Source organism: Dipodomys merriami, unplaced genomic scaffold, assembly GCF_024711535.1.
Source record: "Dipodomys merriami isolate MVZ:Mamm:240054 unplaced genomic scaffold, mDipMer1.0.p SCAF_7, whole genome shotgun sequence".
Classification (NCBI taxonomy): Eukaryota; Metazoa; Chordata; class Mammalia; order Rodentia; family Heteromyidae; genus Dipodomys; species Dipodomys merriami.
The window spans coordinates 45,372,558-45,389,078 of NW_027206290.1; the positions used below are offsets into that span (position 1 = coordinate 45,372,558).

The 16,521-nt window shown below is 43.7% G+C and overlaps 1 protein-coding gene across 1 annotated transcript in view; it reads left to right on the forward strand.

The window, feature by feature from the left end:
- Window positions 1-9,861: 9,861 nt before the first annotated feature.
- Stt3b (STT3 oligosaccharyltransferase complex catalytic subunit B) overlaps window positions 9,862-16,521 on the forward strand; it is a 74,892-nt gene continuing 68,232 nt past the window's right edge. The window contains exon 1 of the mRNA XM_070006480.1: window positions 9,862-10,532. Within this exon, the coding sequence (XP_069862581.1) occupies window positions 10,216-10,532 (317 nt within the window). The 5' untranslated portion in view covers window positions 9,862-10,215. The remainder of the gene's footprint in view (window positions 10,533-16,521) is intronic.

Genomic DNA, 16,521 nt, shown 5'->3' on the forward strand with positions numbered 1-16,521 from the left:
GGAGGAATTAGTTACTTTGACCTGTAGTTTAGGTACTTGTTGGTTGGCTCTAAATTGTTGGCCTGAAACAAGGCTGGCCTTGAATGGTGCAGAAGTGCACAGAGAAGGGCAGCTCACTCCCAAGCAGGTAGGAAGCAGTAAAGAAAAGCAGGATAAGATATAGTCCCTAGGGCCTGCCCCCAACGACTACTTCCTGCAACTAGCCCCACCCCTGGAAGGTCCCAGATAGCATAGGAAACAGTCACCACCAGTTGCAAGCCAAACTGAGACTGAGACCTTTTGCCAGCATTTTATAGCCAAGTGTTTTATTTCCTGCTTTTAGTTTTTCTTTTCTGAGAGACGTGGGATTGTGTGTGTGTGTGTGTGTGTGTGTGTGTGTGTGTGTGTGTGTGTGTGTGTGTGTGTGTGTGTGTGTGTGTGTGTGTGTGTGTGTGTGTGTGTGTGTGTGTGTGTGTGTGTGTGTGTCAGTACTGAGACTTGAACTTAGGGCCTCCATCTCTTGCTTAGGGTTCTTTGCTCAAGGTTGGTACTCTACCACTTGACCCAAAGCTCTACTTTTGGCCTTTTGGTTGTATGCACATGCACACACATACATACACACACACAAACTTAAAATGTTTGTTTTGTACATTCTTCAATCTTGGTATAAATTTTTATCTAATAGGCACATTTAGTATAAATAACTATGTTCTGCTATTTACCTCTTGGCCAAAATATTCCAGCCAAAGTATGGTACATTTATCCTTTCCTCCCTAGCATTCTCCTTCCTCCCTTTCTGTAACATTTTCAGTTTCCTTACAAGTAAGGTTTGACTCAACTCATGCCCTATGGTGTTTAAGCCAATGTTTCTCTTCTTGTTGGCATGTGATATAAGTTAGGCCAATTGGGGCCACTGAAACCCAATTTTAGTATTTTTGTTTAAGCTTTAAAAAGGCTAGGCATGTCTGAAGAAATGAAGATATAGCTCTGGAGCAATATAAAGTCAATATAATAATGGGAGACTGTGTTGCCAATGAGACCTAAAAGAAAGTCTGTTAAAATAGCTGTTTGAAACCATTTATTCTTCTGAAAAAGAAAAGGATATGTGTGATTGGCATCTCCTCTTCTTCTAATCTTTTGCCTTGAATAGATATGTGGTACTGGAACTATATTGGCTCAGTTAAAATAATGATGCAAGTATTGTTCTATGACTCACACCCATAATTTTAGCTACTCAGGAGGCTGAGATCAGGAGCATCACAGTTTAAGGCCAGCTCAGGTAAAAGTTCTGTCTAACACCTGTCTCAATTAGTAAGTATATATGGTGACACATTTCATCTCAGCTATGCAGGAGGTTGATATCAAGAGGATCACAGCTCAAGGCCAGCCTGAACAAAAAAAAACTGACAAAATACCATCTCAACAGGAAAAGCTGGGTATCATCCCAGCTATAGCAGGACATATAAGCAAAGGATTATGATCTGGACAAAGGCCAGCCTGGGCAAAAATAATAAGACTGTATCTAAAATTAATGAAAACAAAAATGGCTGGAGGCATTGTTCAAATGGCAGAGTGAGTTGAGCATATTTTTTGGATTATTGGGAAAACAGATAATTTAAATACTTCAAGAATAAGTGATTTATAAGGATAAATAAAATATAAAGATAAATAATCATTTAGGCATGGTTGAAAATCTTAAGGAACAAAGATAAGGAAAGTTTCTGTCTAAAGTTCAGGGTCAGAGAAATAGACTTCCAAAACATCAATCTTGGACCTAGGTATGGTGGAGAAATTGAGTTCAGGAGAATCAAAGTTCAAGGCTTGCCTCTGGCAAAAATGAGACTATATCTGAAAAATAACTGAAAGCGTGCCAGACACTGATAGCTCATGCCTGCAATCCTAATTACTCAGAAAGCTTAGATCTGAGGACCTCACTTTGATGCCATCCAGGGCAGGAAAGTATACGAGACTCTTATCTCCAATGAACTTCCAAAAAGTAGAGCTGTGGCTCAAGTGGCAGAGCACTAGCCTTGAGCCAAAAAGCTTAGGGATAGCTCCCAAGACCTGAGTTCAAGCCCCAGGCTGCCCACACACACCACAATAAATAAATAAATAACTGAAAGCAAAAAGAGTTGGTGTGGCTTAAGCAGCAGAGTGAACACCAAATTTGTGGCCTTCCATTTCAACATTCTTTGCTGGATACTGGATTCCTTTACCACCATAACCTCCTCCCCCACAAAAAAAGAAAAAAAACATCTTTAACATCAATAATCTCACAACCTGTTTTTGTCTACAACTATGCAGGTGATTCTTATATGACCAAAAGAATCCTGTATATTTTACATTTGCTTATTCTTGCTCTTCTCATTGAAAGTACCTATCTTTCCTAATTTCCAGATATTATCTGAGTTCCTCTCAAGACACACTCCAATATGTGTAGAGAGAAGAGGACCTGGACAATGAATTGTACAGAGAAGAGGACCTGGGAAGGGGAGGTCACAGCTCTGTCTTGGCAATATAAAGGAGCCAGGAGAAGTTACTGTAGAGCTGACAACCAACTATTCAGTGCACACTGTAAAGGCAGTGAACCTTGATGGCATTGTTGGGTGACTGAACCAATGCTGGCAATCACCATTCTTAGGGTTTCAGTTATGGGAGTAAATAAGCCTCTACTTGTTTAAGCCACTATTCTTTATGCCTGTTACTTTTAGCCAAATGTCTGCTTAATTGATACTCCTTCCTTCTTTGGAAGACACAAGATAACAAACACAGAAATGTGAAATTTCAGAAGGACAAAGATAGAAAATGTTTGTTTTTATGACCTGCAATCTAAAACTGAACTCTTAGTTTCAATAGTAGTAAATGAGCTGGGTGCCAGTGGCTCATACCTGTAATCCTAGCTACTCAGGAGGCTGAGATCTGAAGATTTTGGTTCAAAGCCAGCCTGAGCAAGAAAACCCATGGAAGTCTTATTTCAATTAACTACTAAAAATGCTGGAAGTGGAGCTGTGGCTCTAGGGGTAGAGTGCCAGCCTTGAACAAAAAAGCTAAAGGACAGTACCTGGGCCCTGAATTCAAGTCCTAGTACAGTATTGGAACACACACACAGAGACACAGAGAGAAAGAGAGAGAGAGATAGACAGAGACAGAGACAGAGACAGAGATGGGGGGCAGGGGAGAGAGCACAAATGAAGATAGCGAATATGACAATATATTTGAACTCTCAGCTACCTGTGTCCCTGCCTGCTCTTCCTCTCTCCTCCTTCCTCCTTCTCCTTTTCTCCCTTTTCCCTCCTCCTGTTTCTTCCTTTTTTTAATTTTTTTTTTTTGGTTCCAATCCTTGGGCTTTTTGCTCAAGGATAGCACTCTAAAGCTTGAGTCACAGCTCCACTTCTTTGGAGGTGCTTAATTGAAGATAAGACCCTATGGGCTTTCATGCCCTGGCTGACTCAGATCTCAGCCTCCTGAGTGTGAGCCACTGATGCCTGGGCTGTGGGGTTTCTAATGCACCCTTTCTACTTCACAAACTTTACTCATCAAAACTCTCCCTACTCTTTAAGGTTAAGCCACAAGTCCATTAAAACATCCTTGCTGATACCAGGACACAAGCTCTTACTCTTCTCAGGAAAGAGAATGCCACTGCTTCATACTGGATTCTCCTCCCACAGGCTCAACAAACTGGCCTGCAGGAGTGTCTGTATTTATTGTAGAGCAGCCAGACTCCTTCCTTTGCATGTGTATGACTGCTGGCATGCTGCAATAGCAGAATTGATTTGTAGCCCAAGACAGTATGACCCACAAAGTTGGCAATATTTACAGTGTGTCCCTTTACAGAAAATAGTTGCAAAATCCAGTTCTGTTGGATTGTAAATTATAGGTAAGCCCCTCCAGTACTTAACTGTTGCCTAGCTTTGCAATAATATGAATCACAGCCTTCATGAATTCTTCACTAAATTTTAAAAAACTTACTCCTATGGGGAACTCAGGAATTCAGCCACTTGGGAAAACAGGTTAACTTCATTTAGTTTTGTTTTTTGGGGGGTCTGGTCATAGGGCCTGAACTCTGGGCCTAGGCGCTGTCCCTCAGCTCTTCAGCTCAAGGCTAGCGCTCTACCACTTGAGCCACAGCACCACTTCCAGCTTTTTTCTTTTTTCTTATGTGGTGCTGAGGAATCGAACCCAGGGCCTCATGCATGCAAGGCAAGTGCTCTACCACTGAGCCACCTTCCCAGCCCCAGGTTAACTTCATTTAGGACCAAATAAAATACAACTCTGGTAACATAGCTGATTCAAATGTATGTAACCATTCAATAATTACTTGCTGCTATGCACCTGTCAGGCCTAAAGCTGGGATTGGAGCAATGTGGGGACAGGTGAGGGCCCTGTGCTGAACCTTAAACTTTTTCTGAATGCCTTTAGACTAGCAGCAGAGCCTGAAACTTAAAGCAATGTGGCTCCATATTTTACATGTGGGAATGCATACAGGAGTGACTTGCCTAGGGTCACTTGACCTACTTAGCTAGACCTAACTCAGAACCCAACTTTTAGCCACCTGTGTCCTCCTACATAGGAAAGGTACTTCCTATTCTGAGAGCTGAAGGTAAAGTACCAACCATATCCTCATGCATTTTTCCAAACTATGTTTTGGGATGGCAGGTGCTTCATATTCTGCTCATTGGAATGATAAAGAAAAGGTGTCCCAAGGTCAAATGTATTTGGGATATGCTGGTTGAAATCAAGTCACTGAAATACTTTGCAGAGCATTCACTATGGGATATGTTCATTGGAAGTTTCTTTATATGCCTATTTTTTCCACAGTGTTATGCTATTAGTCCATATTTGTAATACCAACTATATGAGAACTCCAGTGCATCTTATCCAGTGCAAGGCTATGTGCCATGCTGTTTCTGCTTCTCTAAGCAGGGTGAAACCCTCTCTCACACACTGGTCACTTCTGCGACATTTATGGTCACTGAAACCTCGCATTGGTCACAGTGGGAAATGCCAGAACCTATGGATCAGCATTGGATTTGACTTGGTCCTCCCTGTTTTTTAAGCCAGATTTTTACAAAGAAGAGTCTGTACCTTCCACATCCTTTGCTCCTTGATTCCTCTTCACCAGCTGTCATCTGGCTTCTGCCCAACAATTTCACAAAATTTGATGAACTTTTAGTTGCCAAAGTAAGGTATAGCCAAGCACCGTGGCTTTCATTTGTAATCCTAGCTACTCAGGAGGCTGAGATCTGAGGATCTTGGAAAGTCTGTAAGAATCCCAACTCCAGTTAGCCAGCAAAAAGCCAAAAGTAGAGCTGTGGCTCAAGTGGTAGAGTGCCAGGCTTGAGCAAAAAGCTAAGGGATGGCATCCAGACCATGACCTCAAGCCCCAGTACTGGCAAAAAAAAAAAAGGCACTCTTCATTCGCATGCTACTTGGTTGCTGGTGACATGTCTTCATGGTGACATCACTCTTCTTTCTTTCTGGGTTGCTACATTTTGGTCTCTATTAGGCATATCTATTATCTTCTTAATTTGAGAGTTCCCTTAGGACCCTCTCCTTATCTCTTACCTCATTTTGATTCCCAAAAACTTAATACATGCTCATGGACTCCCCAATATTTTTTTTTGTCTTTTCTGATTATGAAAATTGAACCCAGGGTCTTACAAGCATGTTATCACTGAGCTATAGCCCAGCTTGTAGAGTCTTAGAAAAAAAAAGTCTTCCTCCTGAGCCACCTCCTCTTGGAGATCCTAGAGCGACTTAAAACATGAAATATCTAGAAGTGACCTGATTATCTTACCTCCACAACTGGTCCCCATTTCTGAGACACCATTTCCTACCCAAATGGCCAGGCCAGAAACTCCCAATTCTTCCTATCTTTTATTGCCTTCACCTTGTCCTACCACAGTTGTGAATCCTACTACTATATCTGGGTCCTATGTTCTTTCATGATCAAACAAAATCAGGTGTGTTCAAGGTGTTAGTCTGGACTCTGCCTTCTCAATATTTCTACAGTCCTTTTCTCTCTGGACTTCACTGGTCCAGAGTTGACACCTCGTTCTCTTATCTGAACTTTTGCAAATGCTCTCTTACTGGTCTCCTTGTTTCTCTTACCACTTTCAGTTTATCCTTCACACTGCTGATCTTGTTATTGTTCAAAATGCTTCAATGGCTCCCAGCTGTTTAGAATAGCCGGATAGAAAACCTGTCCTTGGATAATCTCATTTTTATCTCCCTTTTGGCTAATCTCTCAATATACTCTCATGAATACTCACCTTTGTATATTAACTTGAAAATCTCAATCCTGCTCGGAAGTTTCTCTTCCTGAATTGTCTGGTGAACTTCTGCTTATCCCTCATTTATCCCTTATTTATTTCAGCCTAAATGACTTTCCTAAGAATCCCATGAGCAGAGCTAGATCTCTGTCAAACCACTCTAGTGGTTGCACTCCTAATGTTTAACTGACTCCCTAGAGATTTGAACTCAGTGTGGTTATTATAGGCACCTAGCAAGTTAAAAAGCTTCATGCACAAACTGGAAAACATTTTTTTCTATGTTGATAGTTTGGCAGTTGAGAATTCATAATGCTGCGATTTGTTTCTTCATGGCCAGACAGTTATGCATTCTTCACAAAGGTAACTTCTGACCAATGCCAGTGGCTCATGTCTATAATCTTAGCTACTCAGGAGGCTCTTTGAGAATCTCTGTTCAAAGTCAGCTCCAGCAAACAAATCCTTGAGACTCTTTAGCTAACCAGTGAAAAGCCACAAGTAGAAATGTGGCTCAAGTGAGAGAACACCAGCCTTGAGTAGAAAAAGCCAGGCAAGAGCTTAAGGCCCTGAGTTCACATTCTTTTTGTGCCAGCACAAAAATATCTGAAATCTCTGCTAGACTAAGGACATTTTACTAATCCCTCACTGAAGTGCTTTCTACACCGCAGCTCAGTAATCTTCAGATATACAACTCTTACTCCATATCAACTCTGATCAACTCTTACTCCATATCACATACACACACAAACAACAATCAGCTTAAAACCTTTAATGGCCTCCCAGTATTTCAAGTTAAAATGAAGCAAAACCCACTTAGTATGTATGATCTTTTTTCCTACATTGTCCTACTGTCTGTGTTGCAACTATACAGCATGGCTTTTGCATGTGCTTCTCTCTGGGCCTTTTTCCATTCTTCTTCCCCTAGTCCATTCACCATCACCCCTAATGCTGCTTCCTTGGGTAAAGTTTCCTATTTGGGGGGGGAGGGGTTGGTCATGGGGCTTAACATCTGGGCCTGAGTGCTGTCCTTCAGCTCTTCAGCTCAAGGCTAGTGCTCTACCACTTAAGCCACTGTGCCACTTCCTGTTTTCTGAGTGGTTTATTGGAGATGAGAATTTCCCGGACTTTCCTGCTTGGGCTGGCTTTGAACTGCGATCCTCAGATCTCAGCCTCCTGAGTAGCTAGGATTATAGAAGTGAGCCACCGGCACCTGATTCCCTGCAGATCTTCATACACAGAGTTTGTTACATCCTCTTTTGGTACTTAGCCTTGCAATGATTCAGGCACTGTTCAGTTCCCTAAAGCTGGCTGAAACACTGTGTGCTGGAACCATGTCTTGCCACTTCCCAGTGCATCCAGTGCTGTGCAATGGGTAGCACACAGGAGCTCAGTAATTGTTAAATAAAAATCAAGAATCAAAGGCATTTCATATTACCTTTTTTTTTTTTTTTTCCAGTCCTCAGGCTTGAACTCAGCCTGAGAACTGTCCCTGAGCTTCTTTTGTTCAAGGTTAGCACGCTACCATTTGAACCACAGCACCACTTCTGGCTTTTTCTGTGACTTAATTGGAGATAAGAGTCTTACAGACTTTCCAGCTCAGACTTCCCTGCCCAGACTTCCTTCAAAATGAGATCCTTAGGGTCTTACCTTCCTGAGTAGCTAGGTTTACAGGCTTGAGCCATTAGCCCCTGGCTTACATATCTTTACCATGGCCCTGCGATGGTATGTGTTTATTAGCAATTTCCCAAGTGTTTTCAGGTAAATTCACTAAATATTTACAATTGACTGAGTGTTAGGAAGGGTAGTCTAAGCAAGTAATTTGTCCAATGTTACATGGCTACTAATAAATAATTTGGGACTAGAACCAAGGCCTGTAGCTATTAAACAGCCAAAAAAAGACAGTAAAAAGATGAAGTATAATATAACAATATATGTGTGTACCCACAACAGTAAAAATAGAAATCTCCTAAGGAAATTAAAACTTTAGCTTGGTATTTTAGGTTAACTAAATGCTGACATTTTACCATGTTCTGTCTGGGCTCTGAGGAAGAACATGCCACCTTTTTTCTGTACAGAAATGATTTGTTAATATTCTATCATAATTCTCGTTAAAAGTTAGATGTCCAATAAATGTTGGCTGTTAAGTTGGTTAAGGCTAATTCTGGAAACCTTTTAATTCCTTAAAGGAGACACTTTTTGTATGGAAACAAAAGTTAACCACGTAGCAGGTTAAAAGAGGACCTAGATCCATTGGTTTCAAAGAACAACCTCAAACGCAGGCACGCGTTCATTCTATCTTTGAGGAGACATTTCCGACAATTGCCGTGAAAAATCATTCAGAAAACAACTGCCGTTAGACCTCAGACACCATAGATGGGCAGCTAACTGAAGCTAAATGAACAAGTGATCTATTTATTGAGCCTTGATTGCCGTCCTCGGTGGGATCGGAGCGATTCTAGGCTCCCCATTAGGACCGCGTCCGCCCCTCGCGCCGCGCGTTCCGCCTCCCGGTGAAGGATGCGTTATTTGGGAGGAGGGTGTGCAGAGGTGTCCTGACGTGGCTGGCGGCCCGGGGAAACTTCACTCGTCCCACTGGTTGGATGGAATGCACGTGGCCCTTCACAATGAATTCCAGCCTTTGCCTTTAAAGCGAACACGACGTTAATTACTCTTGGATTGGATTAATTACTCTTGGGTGTTGGGGGGGGGAGGTGGAGGGAGGGTCGCATTTTTGTCTGCTCGGCTTGCTTAAGAACTCGATCCGTTCTCCTTTAACTTCCCAGCTGGCTTCGGTACGATGGTAGGGCTCCAGGGAGGCCGCCGAGGCAGAAGCCGGGCCGGGCACGCCGGACAGGTGGCACCCGGGGTGGGATCACCTGCGCCGGGGCTGGGCGGCACCCGAGCGAAGCTCCACCGGCGGGACCCACGCGCCGGAGCCGTGCAGTGCGCCTGCGCGCCCGGTCACGTGGCGCCCACTCAGCATCCAGCGGGTTAAAAGTCACTACAGCAGAGACCGCGCGAGCAATCTTCGGCGGCCGGGAGGCCGGCCTGCCGTGCGCTCTGAGCGCCCTGTAACCGAGTTTGACGGGGGTCTGCCTCGCTGCACTAAACCACCTCCCAACCCCTCAGCCCGGCCCAGTTCGGTGAAGCCAGCAGAGCCACCTAGCGCCCTTCCTCACAGACCGCACACGCGCTCAGAACCGCGTCTTTCAACTGACAATGAAGCCAAATCCCAGCAGCTCCGCTGCTCCCGGCGAATGGGCGCGAGGCTGGGAGGAAGCGGGGAGCGGGTGGACCGTTGGGCCAAGCCCCGCCTCCACCCGCGCCCCTATTGGTGGGCGCCCAAGCGATAAACACGCCCCCTAACGGACCTGTCGCTTTGTGACAGGCGGAGGAGCCAGTTCCTGTTGGGCAGGGGGCGGAGTCGGAGGCTGCCCGAGCTCCGCCCGGACTCCGGGGCTCCTCCCCCTGCTCCTCTCGGCGGGGCGGGCGTAAGGGGGAATGTCATTGCTTCTCGGGGCCGCGGTGCCGCCTCCGTCTGCTGCTGCCGCTGCTGCTGCTGCCGCTGCCGCTGCTGCCGCGGCTCTGGCGCCCTCATCCCGTCGGCGTTCGCCGTCGCCGCAGCTGCACTGGGGACACGGATGGCTAGAGGGGCGCAGGGGCCATCTGGGTTGAGAGAGCGGCAGTCGCAGCGGCTGCTGAGGCGGAGACTCCCCGCTGCCGCCTCCACCCCCCCGTGCCCCGGCCTCGCGGCGCTGAGGGCGGGAGCGCGCTGAGCCCTTCCCTCCGCCTCTCTTTTTTTCCCCTCCCTCCTCCTCCTCCTCCTCTCCCTCTCCCTCCTCCTCCTTCTTCCCCTCCTCCTCCTCCGGGTCCCCGCCCAGCACCCCTCGCACCAGGCGGCGGCGGCGGCGGCGGCGGTGGCGGCGGTGGCCGCCGAGGAGAGCGAGACCCGCCGCCGGGGCACAACATGGCGGAGCCCTCGGCCCCGGAGAGCAAGCACAAGTCGTCCCTCAACTCGTCCCCGTGGAGCGGCCTCATGGCCCTGGGGAACAGCCGGCACGGCCACCACGGGCCCGGAGCCCAGAGCGCGCCCAGGGCGGCGGGCGGCGCGGCGGCGGCGCCGAAGCCGGCCCCGGCGGGGCTGTCCGGAGGGCTGTCGCAGCCGGCTGGCTGGCAGTCGCTGCTCTCCTTCACCATCCTCTTCCTGGCCTGGCTGGCCGGCTTCAGCTCGCGCCTCTTCGCCGTCATCCGCTTCGAAAGCATCATCCACGAGTTCGACCCGTGGTGAGTGTCGGCCGCCCCTCCCCCGCCCGCGGCCCGGGCCCGAGCGCCTGGCGCGCGACTCGCGGCCGCCCCGCGCGGACGCGCCCCCTTTCCCGTCCCCTTCTCCTCCCCCCCCCGCCCACTCCCCCCCACCGCAGGGCGAAGTTTGCCCCCGAGCGGTCCCCGGGCGGGGCCCCGCGTGGCGTCCCGGAGCGCAGCCCCGAGCCCGGCGCGGAGGACGGGGCCGGCCCCCCGCGCGGCTCCGGGCGCCCCGTCCCGCCGCGCACCCCCGCCCCGGCTCGCGCCCTCCTTTTTTGGGCGTGGGGGGGTGGGGAGGGAGGGAGAAGGGTGTTCTTGTGGCGGGATGGGATCCTCGAGGGCCGGCCCGCTGGCCGCCACCGGCTGAGTCCAGATGTGCCGGGGTGATCGCAGCGCAGTTTTCCGCTTTGGCCGTTGCTCGGCGGCGGGCTCTGTAATTCCAGGGGAGGGAAGAGGAGTGTGCGGTGCGGCGAGGGGAGCCCCTGCGAGAGAGTGAGCCCAACGCCGGCGGCTCGTGTCGATCCACTCCCGGGTCTTCTCAAGAGTGGCTTTTTCCTTTCTTCTAAAGAAAAAAATCTCCCTCCCCCCGGGGCCTTTAAGTGCCTTCAGCACCTCACTATCAACTTGGGGGGCCCTTCCGAGCCAGGTGGTTATTCTGTTCAGCCAGACTCGTCACGCTCCCGCGTGAGGCACGGGATCCGAAAGCAGCGTTGCCTTCGCTTCTTGAATTCTTGAATGGCTCTCTGCCGGCAGGTTTGTGGAGAAGAGAACACACAGAGCCGTAGCGATGGGCGCCCTAGATGATAGCACCCGAACGTTTTCGGAAATCGCCCCACTCTCCACATCAGCTGATTAAGACTTTGTTCTGCTCGGAGTTACCTTTAACTCCCCCCCCCCCCCCTTCAAGCTGGCGCCCAGTCTTGAGGTTTTCCCACCTGAAGAGTATGCCTTTTAAACTTAATTGATTCATTTTGGTAATCTGACCTATAACCTTGAGATGTTCTTCCTTATAAACTTTAGTTGAAGTTTAAGCCTAATTAAACTTAAGGATATTGGTCTTACCATCTGCAATGTGCAGAGACTCTTGGTGAGAGTTCGTGAATCTGTAGAGTATAATTTTTTTTGTGTGTGTGGGATGACTTACCCATATTTTTTTAATACACGACTTAAGTTCAGCTTTTATGGAGTGAGAAATTTATACTGCAACATATATTGAACACCATATGGGCCCATTCATGAGAATTAAATTTAGATAAGCAATTACTAAGACAATCTTCCCTGAGACGTTTTAATCCCATTTTGTTAGTTCTTTATTCCTAATAAGTTTTTGTAGTTTTGTGTGGTCTGTGCGGCTTGAACTCAGAGCCTGGGAACTGTCTCTTGAGCTTTTGTTGTTGTTGTTCAAGGCTAGTACTCTACTACTTGAGTCACAGCTCCACTTCTGGCTTTTTTTGGTGCTAAATTGGATATAAATGGCTCACAGATTTAACTGCCTAGGCTGGCTTCAAGCCTTGATCCTCACATGTCAAGACTCCTGAGTAGCTAGGATTACAGGTGTGAGCCACTGACCAGCCCTAACAAGTTTTTTAAAAATAACCTATTGTTATTTAGAATCATAGAAGGACATTTTTAATATACATTATTTATGAGCTTATGCATATCTGTGAAGCCTTGTTAACTAACCAGAGTAATTTTAACTGATCTCAGCTTTAAAACACTTAAGCAAATTGGGATAGAAATGAAATTGTGGGCAAGGAATGTAGTTCTTTGCTGGAGTTCTTGCCTACCATGTGCAAGGCCCTGGGTTCAGTGCCTAACATCGAAGGAGAGAAAACTGGAACTAGAAAGTGAAGACTAGAATTTACTCAACAGCATGAAGAGAAACCTCTATATTTTCAGACTAAAAATAGCAAAAGTGCATTGTTTACCCCACATTTTGTGTATCAAAAATAATAAATATTTCTAGAAAGTTTAAAAATCTTTACAGAGTAATGTTTTTATAACTGGAAGGACAGATACTATTTAAGAGTAACTCTGAAGTTGAAGAAGTTGAAATTAAGGGTTGCAGGAAAAATTGCAACTGAACAAAATATTTGCCTTTTTCGTTTTGGTGGAAAATTAGAAATAAAATCAGGCAAACATCACTTCTAAAATTGAATAATGTAAGTATGAGATGGCTTATTAGTTTATGGTACAGTTTAATATTCTTAAATAACTAAAAGTTTATTTCTTTCTCCAGAGTTTCAAGAGTATTTGAGTTCATAAGCCTTTTTTCTTTCACCTGGGATCCATTTAGCTTCTTCCTATGTATGAAAACATTTCTGGAGTGTTCTTTTAGCTAAATATGTTACTTTAACTTTAGTTCATACACACTGGTCTATATATCTTTCGATGAAGAACTTAAATTAGACTATCTGCTTACAGTTTTAATATTTATTACATTCTTAATGAAACATTTATGCTCATAATGTCAGATGATTCTGAGTAGTAAACATAAAATTAATAAATGAATAGTTCTTATTGTGAATGGTAATTTGTCAGTATAAATCTTCTATAACTTCTAATTCTACTGACTTAAATCAGGTTCATATAAAAGAAACACCTTGTTGCTCACTTTTTTTAAAGCTTTTAAGATCTGAAATAGGCCTGTCATTCATTCATCCCCTCTCATTCTTTTAAAAGAATTTTAAGAGTATGGTTGTGTAGCTTATCCGTCATTACTTTGAATTTTAAAGCAGTTTCCCTACTTGTAGTTTGTAGGACACAAACTACTTGTAGTTTGTACTAATATTTTCAACACTTACTAGGTTAGCAGTCTTTTTTTAAAAATAAGTTTTTTATTATGAAAATATTGTACAGAGGGGTTACAGTCACCTGAGCAAGGTAATGAGTACATTTCTTATCAAGCATTGTTGCCTCCTCCTTGTTTTCCCCTTACCATCCCAGGTTAGCAGTCTTAATACTGTTGTCACATACCATGTTAACGTGTAACAATGGCATGAACCTTTAATAATACTTCACTGTTATTCTCAGGCTCTGTTGTTATGAACCATTTATTTTGGCCTGCCCACACCTTCCCTAATCCCCTTTCCCATGTCTAGTTTCACTTCTGAAGTCATTTTAGTGAAAGGCTTACTTTCTCTGTTTGCTTAAAAAAGTTTTTTAAAATTGAGATTGATTAATAAATTTCACAATTTCCACCGTATTGTAGGATAATGATACTAAGTTTGTCACAAACATTTAACCATCACAAGGCAAATTGTTATTATCATGGTGATTATGAATTTTTAAAATTTGGCAGTAGTTCTTAAATTGGGTGAGACTCAGAAGTTAGCTATAAAAATAACTTGTCACAAAGTTATACTTATTTTTAAAAATCAAGTTATCTTATAAATATTACCAAGTGTGTTCTAAGAGATGGTATATGTTAAGTAATACATATATACTGAGCACATTACACTTTACTTTTAGAACTTGGCAGTGTTTTTTTGGTTCTGATGGCCTCATTTTTTCACTTGAATAATTTCCTCCGTCTATTGATGAGGAAACAGATATCATTGTCTATGTGTGCCAAACACTTGGCTAATCAACTAGTTTAACAGCCCCTAATTATCTTTTTAATCTGGTGTCAGATGTTTGTTCTTCATGTTCTGTTATAACTTTTCCACCACTCTCCCCCAGTACTGGGGATTGGACCCAAGATCTCACACTGGATAGACAAGCATTTTATTACTTGAGATACACCACCAGCCCTTTATTTTGTTTTTGAAAAAGGGGTTTGCTAACTTTGCTTGGGCTGGCCTGCAACAACTCCTGCCTCTATCTCTTGAGTAGCTGAGGTTATAGAAGATTACCACTCTTTCTAGGTTCTGTTATAACTGATAATACTTGTGCATTGTATTAAGTCCTTTTCCATAGCCATTACCTTGCTAAATTATGGTAACTTTTTTCATAAAACCAATGTAGAAGTTGATTCTCAATGTAAGGAGAGCTGCCCTTTTCCCTACTTTCACAAGTTTCTCCCTAGAGAGAATGTTCTAATATGTGGGTTTGGCTGCAGTTATCAGAAAGGCAGCAGATGACTTTTTTTCAGGACAGAAAGTTTCAGGATTGAAACTTGGAATGTAATTTTTTCATTGAAATTATGGTGTAAATAGGTTAATTAGTACAAGCATGTTTTCAAAGGAGTGATAATTCTTGGAACATAAGCTGTTTGTAAGTTGGGGGCTACTTCCTGTACTGAGGTCTGTTTTCTACACTTCGCAGATGTTATAAACAGGCTATTGACCTCATTTCTGAAGAAGACAGAATGGGTAGAATGGGTAGTTTTAGGACACAAAGTCACCAAATTTTACAAAGTCTCTTTGACTGCGACCATTAGCAACAACAATCGATAACAAGAATACTGACACTGACTTTATTATAATTCGTTTTTCTAGCCTTGAGCTTCTGAGACCAAAGTTGCAAGTACATACAGGTAGTAGAATGTATATTAACTTGCTGAATTAGATGAAAGTTTTGAATCTTCTCCCATTTTCAGTAAATGTGATTTCAGTAGGTACTCATTTCATCAAGGCATCAAAAAGATCCTGGGATAGTTAGGATTTACTATCAAAATCCTTAGAACCTTCTGTAGGGTTTTCATCTTGAGGGCTAAAATTCAGACATGAAGTTAAGACTTCATGTTCCTTGCTGCCATAATTCTAATCTTACCAAGCATTAGAAACTCAAAATGAGAATTTATGTAACTGACTTGACAGAATTGTTAGGAATATGGTATTTGTCTGTACCTCATCCTCCAATTTCTATATCTCTAAAAATCATAACAGTAGGGGGAAATGTTAAAAATTTTCCTTCATTATAATATCTTTGTATCCATTAGTACATATGTGCCTCCAAAATAAATAATAGAAAGGTCAATACTATTCTTAAGTGAACAAGTAATATTTTTTTCTGTTTTAGTTTGAAAGCTTCACAATCTTAGGGAACCATAAACATCGTTAATGACTAATAAGGCCTCCACAATTGAACTGATATATATATATATATATATGTGTGTGTGTATATATATATATACAGACATACACATATATATGTGTATATACATAGAGAGAGAGAGAAATTGCAGTATTATGAAGACTTTCAGACATGCAGGAAAGAGAGTGAAATTGCAGTATTATGAAGACTTTCAGACATGCAGGAAAGGTGAAGAAATTTTATAGTGAACACTCATAATCCACTACCTAGATTTTACAATTAATGTTATACTTTGTATTATGTTTGTCCATTGCTGCTTTAAATCTTTAAATGGAGAGGTTGATAGTGCATTGTTTACTGTGGTAAAAAGAGTGCTGTCTTTCCTCAATTCCATGATAAAAAAAAAATCTGTAGTTCAGAGTAGTGTTTGGTTTTCTGTAACACTAAAACATGTAAGTAGAATTTCTGTATTGTCAGTTGGACTGCAGATTAGGATCAGATTCCATCCCAGGTTTTAGTTAGTAATTATTTGAGTAACCTGTAATTCAGCCATGTCTGTTGAATGACTTCATTTTGCTAAGTCTGGTATCTTAGGAGAAATTCTGCTATGCTTTGAAAGGTATTCATGTTGTTTTTATTAGACTTAATCTATGTGAATTATGTCTTTATAATGCCACTTCCATGTTTCATCCACATGTAAAGTTTTATGATTTTCAAACAATAGGCATAGACTTTGATGGGCCCAATTAATACTATTGAAAGGAGAGAAATAAATGATTAGACTTCCATCTTATTTTCATCTCTGATTCTGATGGAACTCAGGACCTGGGCATCATCCCTAATCAGTTTTTGTTCTAGGCTAGTTAGTGCTCTGCCACTTGAGCTGCCACTTCCAGCTTTTTGGTGTTAGTTGGAGTCTCATGGATTTTTCTGCTGGCTCTGATTTCAAACTGCCTCTTAAAAGATGCTAGGATTACAGGTGTGATCCACCAAC